Source organism: Copadichromis virginalis, linkage group LG18 (genome assembly GCF_057382275.1).
Source record: "Copadichromis virginalis isolate Kocher_CV1m ecotype Utaka linkage group LG18, C_Virginalis_male_GT1.1, whole genome shotgun sequence".
Lineage (NCBI taxonomy): Eukaryota > Metazoa > Chordata > Actinopteri > Cichliformes > Cichlidae > Copadichromis > Copadichromis virginalis.
The window spans coordinates 30,431,219-30,451,674 of record NC_140635.1 but is presented as its reverse complement, the minus strand read 5'-3'; the positions used below and the strand labels follow the sequence as shown (position 1 = coordinate 30,451,674).

Below are 20,456 nucleotides of genomic sequence, written 5' to 3'. Positions count from 1 at the left end.
GCTTCTCTTTACCAACATCTCCTTGTGTGAGATCATTTTTCTTAGATACAACACATGGAAGGAGAACAGGACTGGTACTGATTGGCTCGATAGAAAGATCGAGCTGTATCAAAGGTAGAAATACACTAAAAAGTGAAGAGAGTGTGTTAGGAAAAATGTGCTTTGAATAAATGAAGAAAACGAGAGAGACAGAAGTTCAGAGGATTAATAAGGAGGAAGAGAGGGTAGCTGTGAAGAGGATGAAGAGTGGAAAGGCGGGTGGTCCAGATGTCATGGAGATGCCTCAGAGAGAGGACATTTGAACAGAATTTAACACAGTTCTGGAGCGTGAGGGGATGCCTGAGAAATGCAGAAGAAGTGAAGTGGCATTGATTTTCAAGAACAAAGGTCCAGAGCTGTAGTAACTACAGAGGGATAACGTTGATGAGTCAAACCGTGAAGCTACGCTGTTGAAGCTAGGTTAAGGGGAGAGGTGATGATCAGCGAGCAGCAGTGTTGATGAAGAAGTATAGAGAAGTTCACAAGTTACACTGTTTCATTGTGGATCTAGAGAAATGTGATAGGATGTCAACAGGAAGGAACTGTGGAACTGAGGAAGTCAGGAGGGGTAGATTGGTAAGTGAGGATGGAGACTTTGGGATGATGAAGACGAAGCTGACAGGCAGGAGGAAAACAGGAACACCGCAGAGAAGGTTCACGGAGGGTTCATGTAGAGGGTTGGTGTGACGGAAGAGGAAGCTGGGGATAGAGTGAGATGGAGACAGATGACAAAATCTTAACTTACATCACCTCTGATTCATTTAATTGTGCAACATTTACTGTAGCCACGGATATGTCATTTTTTGTAGTTTCAGATGAATGGGCTTTTGTTTTTCCGTTACACTACAGTCAAGTCCCAGCAGAAATCCAGAATGTTCTGCCCTGAGCAATAAAACCACTAACCCATGAACAAACAGTTATTAGGAAACAATGCCCCCACCCAAATGCAAAAAAGGTGGGATGCAGTAAAACTGCATTTTGACTGATTTGGTTAGAGCTCTCTCTTCACTTGTGGAATGTATCTATTAACCTTGAAATAACCATGTGTTGATGATAACTGTGATATTAAGAAAAAAAAGGTACTATGTTGATTTTGTCCTTTATTTTATTTTTATTTTATTTTATGCCTTTAGGCAAACCTTTTCAGTAGCTCTTGTAACACATTTGAGCTCAATCTGCCCAAAAAATAAATTTTTGTTTTTATTTTTAAATCAACGTCATATCATTTTTATGTAATTATGACGCCAAATTGTGATATTATGGCATTGCTACCATGAAAAAAGCACGCTTTTTGTTTGAGAATTATGAGGTTTAATTTGATAACCTTGCTGCCAGTTAAAAATCCCAAGAACATTAAAAGTGGCTTCCTATTTTATGCCCAACGAGACTGTTCTGTTTTGTGGGTTGGGATGGTGTAAGAAGTCGACATTTGATTATCACAGGTTTTTTTTTAATTGACTCATATGCCTGTTGGGCACACCTCTGAACCCCCATCGAGAGGTCGTCCCGAATCAGCCTTTCAGGAAAGTAGCTATGCTGCCCTCTGCTGGTGTCAACCAATAAGGACATTGAAGAAAAGACAGCGACGTGCTAGTTACGGTAAATACAACCAGTTTTTATTTAGGCTACATAAATAAAGCCTTTTCGAGCATGGTGAACTATTTATTTATGTATTTGTTTATTTCTTTATCCATTCATTAATCTTTAAGGAAACTGTAATAATATTTGTCCGCGTGCTGTTACGTCATCATCACGCGTCAACGGCACAGTGCTTCTGTCTGACTTCTCTCACACGTGAGTAAAACGTTGCTTTACAGAAACGATATTAATATACACATTTTTCCGCAGAGTAACTTAGCAGTGTGGTTTAGTCATTCTTTAACATTTTGGGAAACCATCGTTTTTTTTTTATTTTGGCAACGTTTTCGAGAGTTTGTGTTGTTGTTTGGAGTGCAGCACGTTAGCATGGACAGTCCCTGTGCCTGTTTGCATGTTTTAGTCGAACTCCTTCTAAAATAATGACAGCTTTATTTGTAGCCACTTTAACATTATGCCAATATTACCTTTTACCTGTAACAGCTTTTTAAAGTACAATCTTGATCCGTATATGTTGCTAGGAAAGTGCAAAATAGGTGCAGCTATTTATTGAAACTTGCAAATATGCACGGAAAGAGAGTATATAGAGCAAAAAAACAGTGTGTGCAATGCTAATGGGTTTGAAAGTCAGTATTTGGTATTCTTTATTCCAGCCTGGACCCTGTTAGGCAAGCTCCCTTCTCTCCTTACTTCCTTCTGATATGCTGACAACGATTTGAACCAAACATTTTTATTAATCACTCCAAAAGTCCTGTTCCTGCTGATCTTTAGTCCCATTCTTGAGTAATATGGTATTCCTCAGTCTGTTCTCCCTGTTTCCCTTCCTTAAGATTTTTTTTTCTAGCCACTCTTTCACTGAAACCATTTCCGATGAGGCTTCAGCATAATCATCATCCATCTCTCAGGTTCTTTGCATAAGTGTTCTTTCCGATTTCTGAAAGACATGACTTTCAGATACTGTTAGCTTGCTGTAGGTAGCTTTTTAGACCTCCTAATGCTTCTTTTGTCCTTAAAATGTTCCCTAAATAGTTTTTTATTAGATTTTCTTCGGAGAATCACTTGTTTTTTCTTTGGAAATCACCTTTTCGCCGCACAGATACCATTTTATGCTGGTCAAATTGCGTTATCTTTAGCAGCTGATAACAAAATGTAACCAGTGTAAAACTGATTCTCTGCTAAGTTGTCTTTTATGTTTAGACACAGTGTTGGTTCAACCCTTAAGTTAGGTATTTTTTGTTTTGTTTTTAATGCTTGAATAACTCTGAAAATGGTGAGGTATGAGGACAAATGATTACATAAGCAGCCAGTGTCCAAAGAAAACTTTGGAAGACCTTCAAAGAGCCTGAAGCCCAAAGAGCCTTCGCTCAAGAGCTCTTTAGAAATCACAAGAACATCTGGGTCTGTGGAAGCAAAATATAAAGAAATGAGGGTTTGATCAAGTACTATATATCTATTGAAGTATAATAATCTGTCTTACTGGTAGCAAACATGCAGCAGTGTAATGAGATATGTTATGTAGTTATTTGGTTCAAATCTGCTTTAGAAACTAGCTTTATATTTCACTTGTATCCTCGTGGTTAAAGGTTCAAGATATGCTGTCAAAAGCAGAAGACAAGAAGCCACAGAAAGGGGGAGGAAAGAAGAGGAGGCATCCCGGAGAAGATGGAGGAGGAGAGAGGAAGAGGAGAGAAAGTCCAAAAGGAGAGAAGGGTCAGGGTGGCAAGAAGCGCTTGGACGCCCTCAGTGTGGGCTATTTCCGCCGTGTCGGAGAAAGGCTCAGTGAAGGCTTTGAAGATGATGAGGAGAGAGGTGAGAAAGGTCTTTTTTTCTGGGGATCTGAGTAAAGCACAGGACTGGAACTTTAAATAAGGGGTGCAGCAGAAGGTCACATTACACAGCACCATGTGCAGCCATGATTCATGAACTTTATCTTTTGAACTTGGCTGCCATACCTGCTTCTTTGTGCAAGGAGGAACAGGTTGAGCACTGCCAGAGCTACAAAATGTAATTAATTATTTTTTTGAGCTGTTTATGTATAGTAGATTGAATATTTGTGAGTTTTGAGCACAGCACATAATCTGTGCACTGTACATACATCAGTTTGGCTGCTTTTCCCTTCAAGGTTGTGTCCTTAAAGTGGCGTCAGCATTCATGCTACATTTACGCTGGCTCACTTCTCGGAAGTTTTTTTAACCACTTCTACTTAAATTTTTTTTGGAGAAGAGGTTCAGGTTACAGGGAGCCAAATCTTTGTGTAAGTACTATCTTGGCTGGCCCAAAACCTCCTGTGTTTCCAGTGTACTCTTTACTCAGGATGGCACGCACCTCGACTGTTTATGCCAAATGTCCTGTCTCAGAATGTCACAGCCGAACTCCTCTGAACTCTGCTCCTCGCCACATTAGTTTGCTTTTTATTGGTTGATCTCACCTGGTTTATATCACCAGGATGTCCAAAAGAGGATAACAGGAAGTTGAGCCCCACGTGGAGCAAGAACAACTAAAGACAGCTCAAACTCCCCCGATTCACAGTACACTGGTGCCATGAATCAGGGCCCAAAACAAGAGAGGTTTGATTATTTAAATAACAAACTAGAAGATAATTGGTGGTGGGTTCAATAAGTTAATTAAATGTGTTTTCACACAAAGCTTGGTCCAGACTGTGAAGGTCGCTCAGAAGCTGTGTTCTTGTGCTTTCTGACTGATTAATTTCTGCATTCCCACAAACGACCATCTGTTGGAGGAATTAGCTGACCACCATTGGCGAACATCTTCAGCTCTGCTCTGCCACAGAGCCGATGGTGAATGCGACACATAAATCACCTCCAGCCTTTCCAGTTGCTTATGTAGCGAAGCAGATGGCAGGTTTATTTACTAGCATTAGATCTGCTGTCACGTGTATATATAATGAAGAAAAAGAGGAGAAAGAAGAGAGAAGCCTGAATTGAAAAATGGTTTCAATCTGTGATTGATCGCCCTGTCCGTTTTATTTATTTTAATCTCTATTTAATACAGTACCCACCACTACTTCATACCAAAGATGCCCACTCTGTTTTATGCTAATTAATTCATTGTGTTGACAAGTGATGTGTTAGTACGCAAAGTTGGTACTTTGTGTGTTTCTGGAGCAAAATCCTCCATTAAGTAATTGCTTTAAGAAAAACTGCCTGGAGCTGGATATAACCGTCTCTTGCACTGACCTCGACTTATTCACGTCATGCACTGATCTTAAATGACTGCTCATTGCACGTCCATTGCATCATTTTACCTTAAACATAACAAACAGCTTCCTCTCCCTCCTTCCATTATATTTCTGCTTTTAACTCCAGCAGCTTTCTTCTCTGTTTATACTCACCCCGTCTTTCACAGAGATGTTTGTGGAGAATGTCCTCACAGAAGTAAAAGGTAAAGCGGCCTTGGTGGCGACAGATCGGACCGGAAGCATCACTCTGCAGCGGCTGCTCCCGCTGTCCAGCCCCCAGCAGGTCGGGGAGGTGCTGGCTGAACTGGGTGGAGAATCGGGCTCAGAGTTTAAGGCGGTTTCTTGTGACCGGTGTGGAGGCCATGTTGTGGAGAGCGCAGTCAGACAGATGTCCAGGTGGATGGGTAAGTTCACACAAGTGTAAGTTTGCTTTACAAGTGAAATATCAATTCAGCTTCAGTTTAGTTTTATTTACACAGCTGTAAATTACAAAATCATTAACTTCAAAGTGATTTATATGGTAAGGTACCTACAATAATTCAGAGAAACCCCATCAATCAGATGACCCCCTATGAGTGAGCACTACTTTACTTTACTTTACTTTAAAAACTCTTTTTTTAAAGGGAAAAACCTCCAGTCAAACCAGGCTAAGGGAGGGTCGGCCATTTCCAGTGATCGGTTGGGAGTGAGGCGAGGGGGGGAGGGAAATGAACTGTGGAAGCTGGAAGAAGGATAAGAGTGATAAGAAGGGAAAACATTCCCATTTTCTACTGTGACAGAGAACAGCTGCGGTTGAGAAAATCGCACCAACCTAACTTCTGGTAGGACTCTGTCCTTTTTAGAGTCTTCAGAGAAGGAATCCTCTCCACCCACAGAGGAGGAGGGAGAAGAAAGCTGTGGCCTGTTGGAGGCTCAGGTGTTGTCTTTCAGTCAGGTGGTGAGGGACAACGCTGCCGAGTTCATCAGACATGTTCACGGCTCACACGTGGTCCGCACGCTTTTACACGTGCTGGGAGGCTGCCTCGGACCACCTCGCACCGAAACCCGTCCAGGTAAATGCACGCAGACACACACTCACGCTGGTATGAAAAAAATGACGATTTTTAGTGGATACTTTTTCCCATTTAATTAGTTAAACAAAACACTCAAAACAACTACCCCTGAGGGTTATAGTTGTAGGGCGTCGTATTGAAAAAAATAAAAAGTGTGTTGCACTACTCTCTCTCTCTGCTCGTTCATGTCATATATTACACTTGATTTGGTTTCTTGAATATATTTTTTTAAGGTCAACTTTGATCTTGGGTGCAAACAGTGAAGGTCTGGATCAAATCCTTAGCCAACCTAGGTGCTCACGCCCCCTCATTGCTGTCTATTTCCATAAAAAATTGTGGGTAATATAAAATCTTTGCTGCTTTTCACACTTGGTGTGACCTTGACCTTGAGCTGATTTTCACAAAATTGAATCAGCTCGAGCTGTTATTGGTACCAACCATCACACAAACTTCAATACAAGAGCAGTAAATTTAGGTCAAAGTAATGAGTGATGTCACAAACTAACCACCTCCTATCATCAGTTTAAATTTGCTCTTTACATAAATACATTTATATGCATATGGAACTGTACCTACTGCAGCCCACCCGCAGTACATTAACGGCCTACCGTGGGGCTCCAGCCCTCACTTTGGGAATCCCTGTACTAAAATATGCAGCAACAGAGAACAGTGTGTGGTTGTTAGACCTCCAACAATGAGAAGCAACTTTATGCTGTTTTCTGAGCAGTTTTTGAGTTCCACAGCAGGATGCTCCTGTCTTTTTTTCAGGCCATGTTAAGTGGGAAAACAAACAAGCCGAAAAATATAAATGACTAAACTAACCGAGCACTCAAAGCACTTTTTATTATTCACCCTGTTAAACGCACATTTGTACAAGCGCTTTTTTCTGTGCCTAAACACCTTTTCTTAACATTCACACACACTCACCCTCCAGCGGATATGCATACAGACTGGAGGAGCCAGAGATCAAACCGGATCAGATATTCTGGATAATCCTCTGGTCTGACTTCTAGATCATAATGATCATAATTTAGAAACAGGACTTCGTGTTTAAGATGTTCACATATGTCCTGCCAAAGGCCTGTTTTCCCATAGATTCTATAGAAACAGTCTTTTTGTAACCCAGGTACCCCTGTTAGCCAATAAAAGAATGGAGATTGAAAGCACTTAGCTGTTGGTAGGATTGTGTTTTCAGGCCTGGAAGCTACATCCATTATTTCACCCATAGATGAGTAGAATAAGCCGGCATCCATGTTTTTTTGGGGTTTTTTTGTGATCTTTACGTTTTGTCCAATTAGCAGCACATAAAGTATGCGGAGTTAACCTCTAGATGTTCCACTTTGCAAGATACCCATGCAGGCACAGGCTGTTATCACTGTAATCCGCTGACACCAAAGAACACGTGAAATACGATTATTCTCTGCCAGGTTCTGTAGCGATCCAGCTTGCTTTATTTGTTAGCTTTAGAGATAATGAGATCCCCAGGAAGCACAAGTCAAAAAGAATCTAAATACACATGCATAATGCGTGTATGCTAAGAGCTGACTGAGTTATGACTCAGAGAAAAAGTGCAAATTATGATACAAATTGCAGCAATTGGCTGAGAAGGCATGTAGAGTAGCTTAATTGGCAACACTGGCACTAGCTGACATTTGCTATACAGAGAAAGAGCTTTCGGTTCACCCTACGAAAAAAAAAGCAATTTCTCCCATTTGGCCCGATGTCTCACTTCAGTTTCTTTTTCTGCAAGATGTAACAGAAGAAAAATACAGCTCTTGATCTGCTGGCTTTGTCAGTGCGCTTTTCTTTTGAGACTATGTCAGGCCCTTTATGCCAAGAGGTATATTCTTCTTCTTCTTCTTCTTCTTCTTCTTCGTGTTTTCTCTGTTCATATTCTTGTTTTTAACCAGGAGGAAAAGAGCGAAGCATCCCTCCTCAGCTGACAGACTTTGAGATTCCCACTTCCTTCTGGTACGAGCTTAAAGATCTTACAGAGACCTTGATGGAAAACATTAATTGTAAGTCATCTTTCATAAAATAATTGGTGGTTTTATTATTATGTTGGAATTTAACTGTTGTTGTATGATAGATGTTTTAAGTAGGTCATTAAAAAAAGAAAGCAGCAGTGTTGCCTCCCTCTTCCTGTGCTCTCCTGACTCTTGTAACATTTTTCTGGGAATCTGAAAACCATAGAAGCTGTTTTTGAATGCAGGCGAGGATTCGGAGTAAAGTCAAAGGGGAATTGCCTAAAGGCAGTCTTGAACAGAACGCTGACCAGCATGTGTTTAGAATTTATGTGCTCAATTCAAATTCTTGCAGTCGTAATATCAAAACAAAATGAAATGGGCAGTAAATAAAGTGAGGGCAAATGCACACGCTGCAGAGAAGCCTAAGTGGCTTTTAGTAGAGCTCTGTGTCAGAAAGAAATGCTGTTTAGTCCACAGTTTTTCCATTAGTTAACGTGCACACACACACACACACACACACACACACACACACAGTCTCTGATTGAAACTATAGGCTTTAAACTGTAAGCCCTTAATCTGACAGAGCAATGGTGGAATCTGGCACAGCAGACGCAGTTTAGCAGGCCTTGTAACATAAATTGTATTAAAATGAGATATTAAATGCAGTGTGGCTCCAATGCACGTTCAGTTTTCTGCATTTGGTGAATTTAAATTTTTTTTTTATGTCAGTGTGACTTGAGTGATCAGAATTTTTTATTTGTCTATAATTTGAGGGAATAGAGTTGCAGTCGAAAGTTTGAACACATATTCACAATTTTCTGTCATTTATTTCACAATTTTCTGTCATTTGGCAAAAAACCCAAAGGTGGATAATTAAACATAACATGTATGGAATTGTGTAGTAAACATTATGTGTAACTTCCTTTAGACTTCAGCATTTCCCTTTAAATGTATTTCCTATGTTCCAGCTATCATACCAGGCTAATAAATATAGCTGGTGTCAACAAATACAACATCTATAATGGCTAAACAATAAAAACATAAACTATAGCTCAGTGCAAAATGACATTTATGTATCTCCCGAAAATCTGGGAAGGGTTATAAGGCCATTTCCAAGCAATTTAGAGTCCATCGCTCTGCAGGGAGAAGGATTATTCACAAGTGGAAAACATTCAAGGCATTCTTCCCAGGAGAGGATTCCCAGCAAATTCACCCCAAGTTTAGACTGCAATGCTCAAAGGAACTGCGAAAAAACAAAACGGACAACAAAACCCAGGAGCTACATTTCAGACACGACAGGCCACAGTTAAGATGTTAAATATTAACATTCATGAGTGCACAGGTAGAAAAAGACTGAACAAGTACGGCTTGTTTGGAAGGATTGCCAAGACACAAAGCCTGTTAAAAGAACAGGAGGTGCCCACCAGGAGTGTTTTTTTTTTTCTTTCTTTTGCAGCCTGCAGCTTTTTTTAAATCTGCAGTTCTTCGAATGACCACTTGAGGCTGTACCCAGCTGTGGATTCAATCCATCCTTTCTTTTCCAGGATAATTGCTTAATAGCTGCGATTAAATAAACCCTCCTACATTAATTAAATTAGTCTGGTACAAAAAGCAATTTTATTTTCTAATTCTTCTCCTTCATAACTGTATGGAATTAGGTTTATTCTTATTCATTCATTTACCCATTGGGATATTTTAAAGAGAAATTATGAAAAAACTTCAGATGAGTGCTTGCTTCCAATTTCTTTTGACTGGTACTATTTCTTTAAAAATGTGGCCTCGATCACATTTTGCAGTTGTAGTGAAAGAAGAGTGTTTCAGTCTTATGATGGTCTCTCCTCTGGGTGGACCTACTTGTGGAAATGCTGCAAACATGCAACAGTGAATATTGTGTATTTTGTTAAGGCCGTTAGTACATAACACATGCTTGTGTATGCAGTTTTACTCTTGTACTGCTGGTGGCAGTCACGCACTTGCAAAGACAGGGAAGACTACTACTACACAGTATTAAAGTATTCACACACAGTGTGTTTCAGTGTGGAAGCATCTTTTGTTTTGTTCATGATAGGGCACCTTTGTACTGGCAGGAAGTCTCAACGGTGCTTCTTCTCTTTGTAGTAAGTGTGACTGACGCTGTTGCCAGCGCAGTGTTCCAGACCATGCTGACTGTGTGTCACAGAAAACGGCCCAAACTCTGCAAACAGTTCCTCCGGCGCATCATGGAATACCTGACGAGTCGCAGCGCTGCTCCTGGAGTTAGGTAAGAGGCCAAAGTTTGCGTTTGTGAACCACTGAGTGTTTTTTCTTTCTTTATTTTAAGAATGTTGTGTTGTGTGACTTTTATTTCCCCGTAGTCCGCTTCTAGTCTTTCTGAAGGACCAGGCCTCCAGTCGCCTCATAGAGACCATCATACAGCTGTCCCACAAGCCACTTCTCCGCGGGCTCTACAAGAACCATCTCAAGGGCCAGCTGGTTGACCTCGCCCTCCATCCCATCGCCAACTTTCCCATCCAGAGGCTAACAGCAGCATCTGCCAAATACAAACTGGTAGGTCACACCTTGTGATTGAGAACGTGGGAGGGGTGATTTGCTGGAAATTTTCTCACCGGCTTCCTGGTGTCGTTCCTTTTTCCACAGTTCCTGAGAATATTTGATGAGCTGGTCCAGGGAGTGGAGGCAATCTTGGCCGCAGGTCACATGGGTGTGATAGTTCAGCTGGCAGAGAGCTGCGCAGAAAGTGAAGAGAGGCAGGACGAGATGATGCAATGCCTCCTCAATGTAAGCTTAAAAGAGGGTTTGTTGTTGAAGTGCAGGCCCACGTGGGCCCTGAGTGATTAGAACAACCTTTTTTTTCATTTATCCCTGTGTTATGATTGGTGTTGATGGAGCATAACAACTACTTCATGTTTGATTTGTGGATAATGAAGCCCTGTCGATGTGTTGCCTCCCAGGCTTTCCACTGCGCTGAGCCTGGCTCTAGACACGTCGCCTGCCTCCCTCTCTTCATGTCTCTGCTCACCTATGAGGTGTACTATCACTCTGACACCGCAGAGGGCAACATAAGCACGGAGGTAAACTGCTGGGAGGAAAAACATTTGTTTGATTGTAATTGTAGTGTTGGCGTTTCAGCTGGACTAACAGTGCAGCGCTTCACCAAAATACATGTTTCATCAGTTGTCAGGGTTTTTTCTAGATCCCACTGACCTCCATATGTTACCACGGATCCCGGCTGGTCCAGGCACTGGCTAAATTCAAGGAGCGCTCACTCCTCCTCAGCAGCCTGCGCACTCTGAGCCCTTCGGACCTGCTCAGTATGGCTACTGACCCCGCAGGCAGCCACGTCCTCCAGGCCCTAATCACCACATCCAGTGACAAGGGCAGGGGGAAGATCCTAAAGAGACTTGAGGTACGTGATACTTACAGAAAGCAAAATTACTTCAAGTATTACATGTGTAAGTTTTAATGATCATTCTCTTTCCGTATCACGCTCTTTGTTGTTTCAGGGTCAGTACGTCCAGATGGCCTGCTCCAGGTTGGGCAGCCGGGTACTCGAAGCCGTGTGGAACAGCTCTTCAGTCGGTCAGAGGCAAAGTATCGCACAGGAACTAGGTAATAATGACAAACATTCTCTCTCAGAATCCCACTTTTCCTGTGACTCACTTCCCTATTCATGACTTCTGTTCCTGTCTCTCCTCCCCTTCTCAGTTCCAAGTGAAAGCCAGCTGAGGGCAGATCAGTTTGCTCGTCACGTGTGGGCCAAATTTGCTCTCTCCCACTTTGCACACAGAAGAGCCCACTGGCAGGAAATTCAGACGGGCGAATCCAAGAAGCGTAAGCTTTTCAGTGACATTCTTGAATGACAAGTGCATATTTGTGAAGAATTGTTTTGTTGTGATTTTCTTTTTGATGTAAATAAAAAAAAAATCTGAAAATATCTGTGTGTGTGCTGAATTAAAGTTTAGTTTTACCCAATGTATGCTATGGATTGTATGAATCAGCCTGACCTGTAGGGGGCACTGTAGGAACATGTATCATTTTAGACTTCATCCCATGGATGAGGTCTTCAGTTAACTAGAGCAACATTAGTTTAAATGTGTGAGCACGCAAGGCCCTTTTTAACATATTTTTAGTGTGTTGCTGAATAGTTACTGAATCCCCCTTATTTACACATTAACTAGGCACACACATAATAAACATGTAAAAGGGGTTTTGTTAGATTGGGGATGTAACAAAGAAAAGGAGTCAGATTCAAAGCATTTGTTAAAAAGCACCACCACCCACCAGTGAGTCTGACAATGAAATACATCTTAATCTTGAGCTCATCTAAATGTCATCTTTCCTCAGGATTCTTTCATGGAAATGCAAACAAATTCAGGCAGTTAGAAAATTGCTCAGTGCCTCAGCAGCGGGCAGGTTTTGTTGTTGGAGACACTTTTATTGATCATAAATTGATTTGAAGGAGGAAAGTCTTTATTTGGGAAGAGCTTCTCTTCTGAGAAGAATCACAGGGCTGGGAAGAGCAACCAGAAGAGAACCAGAGACTAAAGTACTCAAAATGCTGTCTATACAGTAGTGGGTGTGTTAAAAGCTGTTAATCCTTGTGGAATACCCCCACCCATCTTTCACTTGTCCTTTTAATCCATTTTATGAAACAAAGACTCAAAATACAGATGATAAAAATGGGCTAATTATTAAGGTGTTTCCAAAAGTAACCCAGTAAAGGAACTTGACTAAGATTTATGGCAGACTGATTTGGTATATCCAGATATTTTGATAGATCCTGTATACGTCCATTTAGCAATCTAGGGTTGCACACGTATATATATTTTGAGATGTGTATATTTGACTTCACAAATACATAAGTCACTTGAACCAAAGAGAGTGATATTACCAGCAGTGAAGAATCAGAATCAGAATTAGAATCAGAATGGGGTTTATTGCCAAATGTTGAGCAGGTTTACAACATTAGGAAATTGCTGCGGTGCTTCAGTGCAAACATGGTGTCATAAATAACACTTAAATAGACATGGAAAAAATAAAAGTAGGGATAAGAATTAAAAGTGCTATGTGGAAAGATATGTGCATGCGATATACATGAGATATATACATGAGAGTAAGAATTAAGAGTGCTACGTTGAAAGATATATACATGAGTGCAGGTGGTGATCAGTGCCAAACATGGAATGATACAGTGAACACAGCGTAGGGTCATGTGTTAGTGGCGGGGACAGTCATATGGTTATTGTTCATGTGTCCAACAGCAGAGGGGAAGAAACTGTTCTTATGGCGAGAGGTTCTGGTGCGGATGGACCGGAGCCTCCTGCCTGAGGGGAGCAGGTCAAATAGACTGTGTCCAGGGTGAGAAGGGTCAGCTGAGATCCGAGCTGCACGCCGCAATGTCCTGGAGGTGTACAGGTCCTGCAAAGATGGGAGTCTGCAGCCAATCACCTTCTCAGCAGAGCGCACAACACGCTGCAGTCTCTGTTTGTCCCTGATAGTGATATAGACCTGGTTATATCATTAATGTGTATATTCTTTGTGCTCTTGTTAGCTTCTATGTTACTTTTTCCAACAGGCTAACATGTGTCGTATAACATCAAGCGAACTGTATTTTCAGATACTGTAGCAAAATGCTTTTTCAAAAATAAAACTATAAGAAAACTATTTTGCTTACTTAGCAAAAAAATACACAAAAATAACTAGCTAAGGTAATAGAGAAAACACTAGGAACCACAAATGCTAATAGTAGTGCTGCATTCATAGAGAGTATAAAACCATAAATAGTTTAAGAAAAAAGATGCTAGTACTGAAGAAAAATTAAGCTAGCACTAGCATTAAGTATTAGCATAATTAGCATTAAGCGCCTCAAACCTGCATTTTATTTGGCCACCAGATGGCGATAGCTGTGGTTGTAAAAAGACTTCTGGTCCTATAGAAGTATATGAGAAAACTTGAGGTTACTCTATTCCGTAACCCCTGTTCTCTGATAATATGAGTGAGTTGTCTCACTATGGGGAACGCTCTCTCAGCGTTGTCCTCAGAAGCCTCCATATCATTACTCCAGCCAGTATTGGCTGGCAGTTGTGATGCTTGCGTCAGGGAGGGGCCACCCTCCTCCTTATAAAAGGGTGTGACGCAGCGTCACCCGTCATTGACCCGTGCTGGAATAAGCCAATTGGGTCGCCTCAACAATCCAGTGGGAAATGCGTTGTTTGCTAACGGGCTTGCCAAGATGTGGTTTAGCCCACACGATTCCTCAAATACCCTCCACTTGTTCTCATACAGTGATCTTGTGGAGGGGGCTCTAGCACTCTGAATAGTGGCTATAACCCCCTGGGGGAGTCCTGCCGTACTCAGATTCAACCTCTCATGGGCCAAGCCCACAGGGCGAGGCGCTCGGGGTGAGGGTGAAAAATCTCCCCCCTGGCTTGGGAGACTAGGTCTCGTCGGAGAGGGAGAGGCCAAGGTTCGCTCCACAAGAGGGGCATAATCTCCGCTAACCAATGGGACCTCATCCACCTTGGGGCAATCAATATCATTGTTAGCCCTCTCTCTCTCACTCTGGATAGAGTGGGAGAAATTAAGGCCAATGGAGGGAACGCGCATAAGCAGAGCATGTGGCCAGTTGTGAGCTAATGCGTCTACCCCTAGCGGAGCCTCCTGGTCCCTCAGGGAGAAATACAGTGGACACTGAGCGTTCTCCCTCGAGGCAAACAGATTAACCTGTGGCTGGCCAAAGCGGGTCCAGATTTGGGTCACCACATGTGGGTGCAGGGTCCAGTCCCCCTACTGCGGGTTTCCCCTGGACATTAAGTCTGCTCCCAAGTTCAGAGCTCCTGGAATGTGAGTAGCTCTCAGTGACAACAGATTGATGCTGCTCCACATTATCAGTCTGCGAGCCAGCATGTGCAAAGGACGGGAACGTAACCCGCCCTGTCTGTTCATTTACGCCACAACAGTGGTGTTGTCTGTTCTGATCAGAACATGGTGGTTTCTCAACAGGGGAAGGAAGTGTCTCAGTGCTGGAAATGCTGCTAGCAATTCTAGCCAATTTATGTGAGCATCCCTCTGTTGTGAGTCCCAGCTGCCGCTCACTGCTCTGCCCTCGTGAGTGGCACCCCAGCCCGTGAGACTCGCGTCCACGGTCACCGCCTTTCTGGCTGTGACAGCCCCCAGTGACACCCCCTGAGTGAGAAATGTGGGATTTCTCCAACAGTGGAGTGCTGCAGCGCAGTCTGCTGTCACTCTGATATGGCGGTGGGTATGGCGCTTTCGATTCAGTCTCAGTGATGCAACCCATCGCTGAAATTCCCTCATATGCAGTCTGCCTAGTGGAATGACCGCCAGTGAAGACGCCATTAATCCCAGCATCTGCAGACATTTTCTGAATGGGAGATATCTTCCCAACTGAAAAATGCCGGCATGTGATAGCATTTTTTTTACTTTGTCCACAGAGAGACACGCTCTGTACGAGGCGGAGTTTAGAGCTATTCCTATGAAAGAGATGGCCTGAGCTGGCTGCAGGACACTCTTTTGGTAGTTTATGGTGAAACCCAGAGCCATCAGATGATCCACTGTCAACCTGGTGTGCTCTCTTCCCATTATTTCTGACTCTGATAGCAGCAGCCAATCATCTATGTATGTTGCTATGCGATGCCCCGCCTCTTCAGTGGGGCTATGGCTGCCTCTGTGCATTTCACAAATACCCGAGGGCTCAGTGAGAGACCAAACGGCAGGACCTGGTACTCATACATTCTGCCCTGAAACGCAAAGCGCAGGAATTTTCTGTGAGGCGGGTAAATAGGGATGTGAAAATATACGTCCTTCAGGTCTATTGATGTAAACCAATCGCCTGGGCGCACTGCATGCAGCAGGGTGGTGGTCGTCAACATCCTGAATTTGTATGACCTCAGATGCTGATTCAGAGCCCGTAGGTCCAATATCGGACACAGTCCCCCGCCCTTCTTGGGCACGAGAAAATACTTTGAGTAAAAGCCGCATTGGCTCTGCTCCTGGGGTATTTCTCGTACTCCTCCCTTTGATAGCAAGGTAGTTATTTCTTCTTGCAGGATCCTGGCTGATTCGCCTTTTGCAAGAGAGAAAATCACTCTGTGAAATCTGGGAGGGGTGGTTGCGAATTGCAAACGATAACCTCGCTCTAATGTCCTCACAACCCATTCTGGCGCAGCGAGAGCTCACCATTTCTCTATTCTTGCTGACAGCGGCCCCAAAGACAGGCGCTCCACAGTAGACGGAGCTCTGGCTCCCTCTTGTGGCGGAAACTGGTCCTTCGGGCCAGACCCGACTGCACATGCACGGGCTTGCTTGACCAGCGCTTATGGGGCCGGACACCACGGAATCAACCCCGGTGGTGTCTGGGTGCGTGGGGGCATTATGTTTTTCAACATACTTTCTGTGTTTTTCACACATTTTTCCCGTGACCTTGGCAACATGCCTGGATGCAACGGGTGAGTTTTTAATAAACAGTGTGTTTTGTGAGACTGACATGCTTGATTCAGCTGAACAATGTCTCGTCGTCTCTTTGTTGAAATGCGCTCTGTGGGATCCAACTCGAGTCCCAGGAGTTGAAAGGTGGAGGCAGAACACACTTCTCCGAACGGGCTCCGGAACTGAGCCCTGGAGTGAACTTGGAGCCCGGGCTGGTCCGGCTCCAATCTCCCCGTGGGGGATGTTAGGCAGTCCACTTCTTCTTGCGGTCTGACTGCTTGGCTGGTGATGGGGCACCCTGAGCGGCAGCAGGCGGGACATGTTTCCTGGGCCAGTGGGTCTTAGGGTTCTGCAATCCTAGGGGACCCTGGACCGCGAACTGCGGGGCTGGGCGGCCAGGGATTTTAAACGTCGGCATGCCGGCTGGAGACCTGAGCGAACGTGCGGCGACCTGGTGGAGGCGGGGGCGCAGCCTGGGTCTTCCTAGGGAGACACAGCTGCAGGGCCTCTCCCTCTTTCTTTTCTCTCGCAACATCTTTGCATGGTGGCAACGGCGGTCCCGAAAAGGCCATGCGGGGTCGATGCTTTCGTCCAGAATGTCACGTTTTTCTCTGTCCGAAAGCCCCGACAAGTTCAGCCATCTTGCCCTCTCCTGTAGGACGATGATGCTGAGGGCTCTGCCCGCCGCTTGTACTGCTGCTCTAGTGAGGTGGAGACACTGGTCCGTAAGTACGCCCAGCTCTTCCCACAGCTCGCTAGCATCCGGGTTTGCAGCAGCCTGGTCCTGGAGCTTCGCCGAGTAGGCTAGCAGGAGCGATGAGGCGTTCAATGCCCTCGCGGTGGTGGCAGCGCCTTGTCAGCCAGGGAGGACTGCAAGCGTTCGGCCTTGGAGGGCAGGGACAGACCAGATGACATGGAAAGTTTCTGGTTTGGGTGGAGATGAGAAGCCACCAGATTCTCCACTGTGGGAATTTGGTAGATGCCCTTCTCCTTCATTCCAGCGCAGTCAAACACCGCCGCTCCCTGCACGGGGTTGGGTGACAAAAATGGCTTTGCCCAGCAGCGTGTGACCTCGTCCACGCATTCGGGGAAAAGCGGCAGTACCTGCTTAGTAGTGCGCTTTGCTTTGGGGAGCATTTTACCCCTCGTACCGTGAGGTCGAGGTCTCCATTGTCACCGCGGGCCATGGGATTGTCAGCTTTTCAGCTGCCCGTTTTGCAACGTCAAATAGCTCCATGCCGCGGGACTGTGTGCCGGGGTTATCACAATCGGCTCCTTGTGTCACAGAATGCCGACCAGAGGGGGCAAAGAAAACGTCGTCATCCTCGTCCGAGACGAGATGTTCCGACGCTCCCTCAGAGGATTCGCTGAGTAGCTCGTCATTAGCCTCGAGGGAATCAGACAACATAGCTTCGCAGCTGACCTCGGCATCATCCACTAGCGGGAGGACGATATCCATCTCGTCGACCCAGTTGGTGCCTGGTATGGCGGACTCAGTGTGCTCCATTGGTGGGCCGATTGGAGAAGACATTGGGTCCTTCTTCGACAGGCTAGCCTGGCGGGCTAGCCTTCGGCGAATGCTTTTAGGGTGAAGCGAGCGCAGTGTTCGCATATACCCGGTGTCGAAATAGCCGGGCGTGTTGCAGCCCGAGGCACATCACACACGCGTCATGTGTATCTGAACCTGAGATTTTGCAACCGCAGGGGCAAATTCTGGGCAGCGGTTTGCAGTCTGCCATATTAAGGAAGCTTGGTGTAGCTAGCTTGGAATGGCTGGACGGCTAACGCTGATTTTTTTTTTTCTTCTCTCGGTCGGGTAGCTATGGTGAGTTAGTATGACCTAGCTAGTGTGGTGGCTAGCGCTTGTGCTACTTGGCTTGGTGACCGTGTGTAGCAAAGACAGTTAGCTTGGTCAGCTAACTGTTGTGCTAGGTGCGTGGTGGCAGCTGACACACTCTCTGACCTGGCTCTGTGGTGAAGAGCAGGTGACTCAAAACGCAAGCCGTGCTAGCGCCCAGTGACCAAGGGGTTAGCTTGCTCGTGTGGACAGTTAAGCTAGCACTCGCGTTCACAGTCAGGAGAGATGAGGTTTCTAAGAAGCGAGAAGAGGAAATTGAATGATGGGTGACGCTGCGTCACACCCTTTTATAGGGATGAGGGTGGCCCCTCCCTGATGCAAGCATCACGACTGCCAGCCAATACTGGCTGGAGTGATGATATAGAGGCTTCTGAGGACAACGCTGAGAGAGCTTTCCCCATAGTGAGACACCGAAACGAATGTTTGAAAGAGAACAGGTTTCTGTAAGCAGTTTCCTTTTGATTTTACCCTGTCACTCATTTTGGGTCATATGAAATAAAAAGTTGATTTTATTTAATCAACGTTGGCCATACTGTGGTATGAAACCGCATGCTCATTGGCTAATGACCTGTCAATCCCAAGCCGTTAGCCAATGAACACGTGGTTTCACAGTCAGAGCAGCCCTTTTCATCACATCCATTTCTTTTGCAACCAAAATGGAGATGGTGGAAACCCTCACGTTCACATCGGGACTCCAGAAATCAAAATCAAATCAAATCAAATCACTTTTATTGTCACATCACATGTGCAGGTACATTGGTACAGTACATGTGAGTGAAATTCTTGTGTGCGAGCTTCACAAGCAACAGAGTTGTGCAAAATACAATAATGTAAACAAGCAAAATACAAGAATGGCTACATCTGAAACTAATAAATATATGTACAATATATAATAGTATATGCATTTCTGGATGTGTATACTAAATATTTTCCTACGTGTGTGTGTGTGTGTGTGTACCCATATTTTACAAATTAAATAGAGTAAACAATAAATAAAATATATAAAAATATACAGAGTTGAGACATGTGCAAAACAGTGGCATTACTGTACAGCATAGGTGTCAAACTCTGGCCCGCGGGCCAAATTTGGCCCGCAGCCTAATTACATTTGGCCCGCGAAGCCATACCAAATTTCTATTATAGCTGGCCTACTGGTATTATACAGCTAATATATATATTGTTTAGTATTAAGCTTTGCTTGTTCCATATTCAGTTTTCCAGCAAAACTTATTTGAGTCCATAAGAAAAGATTCATTCATTCTTCATCTGGAGGAAGATTTTTTTTTCAATAAATATTAATGTTAGCCCAGGACTTTGTTCCAGTTTTGAATTTTGGCCCACTGTGCATTTGAGTTTGACACCCCTGCTGTACAGTATGGAGTGCATAATGTTGAAGTTCCAGTAGTGAAGGTGAGGTGTCTATGACGTGTTCAGCAGTCTGATGGCCTGGTGGAAGAAGCTGTCTCTCAGTCTGCTGGTACGGGACCGGATGCTGCAGAACCTCCTTCCTGATGGAAGCAGTCTGAACAGTTTATGGCTGGGGTGACTGGAGTCCTTGATGATCCTCCCCGCTTTCCTCAGGCACCGCTTCCTGTAGATGTCTTGGAGGGAGGGAAGCTCACCTCCAATTATCTGTTCAGAGCACCGCACTACTCGCTGGAGAGCTTTGCAGTTGTAGGCGGTGCTGTTGCGATACCAGGTGGTGATGCATCCAGTGAGGATGCTCTCAATGGCACAGTGATAGAAGGTCCTGAGGATGCGGGGGCTCATGCCGAATCTTTTCAGTCTCCTGAGAAAGAAGAGGCGCTGCTGCGCCTTCTTCACTGTTTTGTTTGTGTGTACTGACCACGTAAGATCCTCAGCCAGATGTACACCAAGGAACCGGAAGCTGCTCACTCTCTCCACAGCAGCGCCGTTGATGGTGATGGGGGTGTGTACTTCTCTGCACCTCCGGAAGTCCACTATCAACTCCTTTGTCTTTGCGACGTTGAGGGTGAGATGGTTGTCTTGACACCAGTGGGTCAGGGCGCTGACCTCCTCCCTGTAAGCCGTCTCATCACCATTGGTGATAAGACCCATCACTGTAGTGCCGTCCGCAAACTTCACAATGATGTTGGAGTTGTTAGTGGCTGTGCAGTCGTAGGTGTAGAGTGAGTATAGGAGAGGGCTCAGTACACACCCCTGTGGAGCACCAGTGTTCAGTGTGATGGGGGATGAGGTGATGCTGCCCAGTCTGACCACTTGGCGTCTGTCAGACAGGAAGCTAAGGATCCAGCTGCAGAGGGAGCTGCTCAGTC

At 44.5% G+C, this 20,456-nt stretch overlaps 1 protein-coding gene across 1 annotated transcript; it reads left to right on the top strand.

Moving 5' to 3' along the window:
- The first annotated feature begins 1,750 nt into the window (after positions 1–1,750).
- Positions 1,751–11,788, top strand: nop9 (NOP9 nucleolar protein). Its single transcript, XM_085439161.1, has 12 exons — positions 1,751–1,833; positions 3,219–3,444; positions 5,002–5,238; positions 5,677–5,886; positions 7,797–7,904; positions 9,972–10,113; positions 10,208–10,400; positions 10,491–10,631; positions 10,805–10,924; positions 11,047–11,259; positions 11,357–11,462; positions 11,559–11,788. Exons 2-12 carry the CDS (start codon positions 3,228–3,230, stop codon positions 11,711–11,713), a joined length of 1,842 nt encoding a protein of 613 aa, XP_085295287.1. The 5' UTR covers positions 1,751–1,833; positions 3,219–3,227; the 3' UTR covers positions 11,714–11,788.
- Positions 11,789–20,456: the final 8,668 nt, after the last annotated feature.